This window comes from Lynx rufus, unplaced genomic scaffold (genome assembly GCF_022079265.1).
Source record: "Lynx rufus isolate CCGP_SWC_20201006 ecotype Redwood Valley unplaced genomic scaffold, mLynRuf1.p SCAF_18, whole genome shotgun sequence".
In the NCBI taxonomy this organism is placed as follows: domain Eukaryota; kingdom Metazoa; phylum Chordata; class Mammalia; order Carnivora; family Felidae; genus Lynx; species Lynx rufus.
Window position 1 is genome coordinate 27,263,457 of NW_025814832.1, and position 4,575 is coordinate 27,268,031.

The 4,575-nt window shown below is 46.7% G+C and overlaps 1 protein-coding gene across 1 annotated transcript; it reads right to left on the reverse strand.

The window, feature by feature from the left end:
- Positions 1–1,064: 1,064 nt before the first annotated feature.
- LOC124513389 (keratin-associated protein 4-2-like) lies at positions 1,065–1,631 on the reverse strand. Its single transcript, XM_047081329.1, has 2 exons — positions 1,525–1,631; positions 1,065–1,464 (listed from the first exon to the last, which is right to left on the reverse strand). Exons 1-2 carry the CDS (start codon positions 1,629–1,631, stop codon positions 1,065–1,067), a joined length of 507 nt encoding a protein of 168 aa, XP_046937285.1.
- Between the last annotated feature and the right edge of the window lie 2,944 nt (positions 1,632–4,575).

Below are 4,575 nucleotides of genomic sequence, written 5' to 3' on the forward strand. Positions count from 1 at the left end.
CTAACATGGTGAGCTGTTTTATTCGTGGGAGTGTCTCCTGTCCCTCGGGATACATGATCTTTCAGGAATTGGACACAGGAAGTCTAAAACCAAGTGTGCACAAGCTGTGAGAAGCAACAGCATCCTATGAAAAGATTCAGTGGTTCAGCGGAGAATAAGGTCGAGAGCCCACGGTGTCACCCAGTGACCGTTCATATCATAGGGACATGTTTGAAGGCACTGTTCCTGAGACTTGGAACACTGGTGTCAGGTCGACCTCAGGGTCGGAGCTCAAAACAGAGGCTTGAGAGCAAGTAGATTGTCTGGGAGGTGGTGCCAAGTAGTGCTCTAGGGATACTGTGAAGTGATCCAGGGAAGGGTGGAAACCAATCCAGGTTGATTTCAAGAGCAGGTGAGTCCTGTGGGCATCGGGGGTTCGTTCAGTGCTACTGAGGCCCTCTGGTCTCACATGTCCCACTAGAGGGGATAGAGGCTAGAGCACTTATCCACCAACTACTGGCCACTGTTTGAACGCTTCTCCCAGGCACGTGCCTTCCCTATTGTGTCCTTTGCGATCTGCTCCTTCATGTAGACCGAGCCCTCTGCAGAGAGTTCCAGGTGCTTGCTGTAAGTCACCATCCTACACTGTTTGCGTGGGAAGGACTGAGGTGATAGAAGTGAAAATCCTGAAATCGCCTGCTATGATCTCCTCGTTGTGCAGAGAATAGAAGACCTGGCAGCTAAGGGTGACCATTCACGAAGGAAAAAAGAATGAGACACGATTGTTTATATTTAATGCCTGGAAAGTTAAGATTTATTTGCTATATAGAAGCATCTCCATAGAGAACATCTGACAGTAACAGATACATCAGTTAGGATGATATGTTATCGTATATCAGGGAAAATACAACCTTTGTACTGAATTGGGATGGACATCATAAGAAAGAGTTGGGAGGGAATTGGGCGGTGGGGTGGTACATTCCAAGGCCAACCGGTTGAAAAATCATTGGGAACTGAGGTTTTACATGATTCAGCTCCCAGTTGGACGACATGAAGGAGATTGGCTGATGAAAACAGCAGGGGGTCTAGCAACAGCTGGGGCGGCAGCAGCTGGACACACAGCAGGTGGGGCGGCAGCAGGTGGTCCGGCAGCAGGTGGTCTGGCAGCAGGTGGGGCGGCAGCAAGGCTGGCAGCAGCTGGAGCCACAGCAATTCGAGCCACAGCAGCTGGAACCCCCACAGCAGGGGCGGCAGCAGCTGGACACACAGCAGGTGGGGCGGCAGCAGGTGGTCCGGCAGCAGGTGGTCTGGCAGCAGGTGGGGCGGCAGCAAGGCTGGCAGCAGCTGGAGCCACAGCAGCTGGAACCCCCACAGCAGGGGCGGCAGCAGCTGGAGCCACAGCAGGTGGGGCGGCAGCAGGTGGTTCTGCAGCAGGTGGTCTGGCAGCAGGTGGGGCGGCAGCAGCTAGAGATGCAGCAGCTGGGTCTGCAGCAGCTGGAGCCACAGCAGGAGGGGCAGCAGCAGCTGGACACACAGCAGGTGGGCCGGCAGCAGGTGGTCCTGCAGCAGGTGGTCTGGCAGCAGGCGGGGCGGCAGCAAGGCTGGCAGCAGCTGGAGCCACAGCAGCTGGAGCCACAACAGGAGTTGACCATGGTGTCAGAGGGTGGAGGTTCTGGGCTGGTTTCCAGGAGAGTGAGGGGCTGGACTTTGGAAGTCTCCTTGTGCCCTGGCCTCTTATATACTGCTCGTACCGGGTGATTTGTCAACACATCTTCCTTGTGTTTGTTTACCTAATATTTAAGTAACTGTCAGATTACAGAATAATGTGTGTCTATGTATTGGTGTAAACTGATGGGAAAGAGATTTTCTTGTTGGATGTGAGAAAGTCTTTGTGGTCTGTTTTTCCTCCTGACCTACACCCACTGGCATCCTCTGGACCACTCTCCTCTTCTTCCTGCACAGCAGGCTGTCATGTGGTAGGTGGCATTTGCAATTACATTTCTTGTTTTGCTCTCCTACACCCCTAGCAGCAAAGGGTTAAGGCAAACCTGTTTTGGTTTGTGCATTTCTTCCAATGGTCAGTGGGAGGGAACCCCATCTGCATAGTGTGGAGGTGGCATGGGACAAGAGGAAAAGGTCCCATTTTATGGGTCAGTTTTAATGAGGAAGGGAGTCAGTGTCGATGAACGCGTGATGTTGGTAACCTCTGCCACTGGAATGGGTTTTCTTGTTTCTAACTTTAATGTTTCTATCTTTGGATCACGTTCTCTACCCCAAAGCCACGGCAGACAATTAGGTGCATGGTTCCCATCACTGCCATGATTTGTAGTTCATTGAGTGTTATCATTGCCGTCATGTATCTTTGCATTACATTTCTCTGGAAGGTCTTTAGATTGTGGAAGACACAGCCTTTACAAATTCTTATCTCATTCTTAATTAAGAATATTCTTCAATAGAGAAAAAAAAAGTTGAATAATCAGAATGCACTCTCCTCAGATCTTATCTCCATAGCTGGGAATTCTAGAGTGCACGTTTGTTTGGATCCATTTAAATTGTGAATGGATTTTAGTGCAGTCAAGTTACATAGTTGGTCTTTATGCTTATTCCCCATTTACTAATAGTCCAACTTGAGGATGCAGCAAGTATCTGAAGGGCTCATAAGATATGGTGCGACAAATCTCAGAAGTTCTGAATATGGCGCTAGGGGTGTGGGCTGAAATTTGGCATTTCTGACAAGTACCCAGATGATGCTGAAGGCCCCAGGATGACACTTAGAGGCCTGTTCCTTTGTCCTGGTCCTTTAAGCTCTGAGGAGGTGCCTCTGTGTAGTTCCTGCGTGCTTTTAAAGCCGACTTGTTGAATGGCTAACCCGAGATACACACATTGCCAGTTGTTGATGTTCTATGTACCGCTTAGGGTCTCCTCCCCGGAAATCCACAAGCTACTGAGAAGCCCCACCATGAACACACTTACAGATAACTGCAATGTAGTATTGAAAGAACCGTCAAAGGAGTTCGCAGGAGTATGATTTAACTAGAAGAATTGTGTTTGAGGCAAATCAGCCAAGAAGACAGTTTGGTAAAACCATAGAGTTACTCATAAATAAATTACTTAGTCACTGTTTCTTGTTTACATTTTGTGATTTATTTCACAACGTAGAAGGAATTTACACACAGTTGAACCTATTTATCCTAAGTGTACTCATCCATAGTGATGAGTTACGATACACAGAAGCAGGTCCATGTAATCCCCCCATCTCTCAGTAGAACATTTCCATTATGGCAGAAAGTCCCCACTTGTCCCTTACTAAAGTCTGAACTACCATAGAGGCAATCACTGTTTTCATGTATTTTTCACTGTAGAATAGTTTTGATCTAGACCTTTGAATAGATGATATGTAGTATATATCTCTAGCATATATACTGTTTCTAGAGAATATGTTATTTCTCCTCTGTTTGGCACCATTAACATGCCTATGCCTATGTGAATCACTAACATTGGTGCATATATTAGTGGTTCATTTTGTGCTATACGAGAGAAGTATCAAGACTTATCCTAACTGTTTCCAATGTATGTCATGGTAGGGTAACCAGGCATTCCTTAAGCCCATCTTTCATTTTTAATCTTAAATAGAGATGCATTTCGGTTCACCCTCAAATTTAAAAAAAGTCTTTCATATTATTTAAAATGCACATATGCAGTGTGTGCAGCATGGTCTTGGCTTTGGGAGTTGATTCCCTTGGTTTGTCACTTGCATGCAGCACTTGGTGCTTGTCCCATTGGGTGCCTCCTCTGTGCCCATCACCCATTTTCCCCACCCCACTGACCCTCGGTTTGTTCTCTGTATTTAGGACTCTCTTGGGCTTTGCCTCCCTCTCTAGAGACAGAGGCTGTTAAGGGCACAGAACTAACTAAGGATCCCTGGAGGGGCTTGAGTGGGGGGATGGGCTAAGTGGGTGATGGCATTGGGGAGGGCACTTGTTCGGATGGGCACTGGGTGTTGTATGTAAGTCAGGAATCACTAACTTCTATTGCTGAAACCATTACTACCCTGTATGTTCACTAACTTGGATGAAAGAAAAGAAAGAAAAGAAAACAAAAGGAAAGAACGAAAGAAAGAAACAGAGGGAGGGAGAAGAAAGGGCAGAAGGAAGGAAGGAAGGCAGGAAAGAAGGAAGGAAGGAGGAAATCTGAGACTCAGCAATGAGTGGGTGGCCCTTCGCTGTTTCCATTGCAGATCCTAGATCTATAGAAACTATACAATTCATCTACAGAGGGAAAAGAAACAAAAAACCAGTATGATCTCTGATGTCAAAATATAGGTCTACATGTCACTACTCTGTAGACAACCAGGCTTGATTTCCATTTCTGGCTGCACTCTGAAAGCTGGGTTCCTGGCCATGTAAGAGGAAGTGCTTAAGGAGGCCAAGACATGGCCAAGTAAGTACTGGTAATTCATCTCCGCATGGCAAACAGAATAAACCCATTATAAAAGGCATTATTTTAGCTTAAGAGCAATATATTCCCATGTGTTTAAGTAAGAGTAGGTGGTATTTTTACTTTACATTTTGGCAGATTTGTTGTGAAAAAATTCAG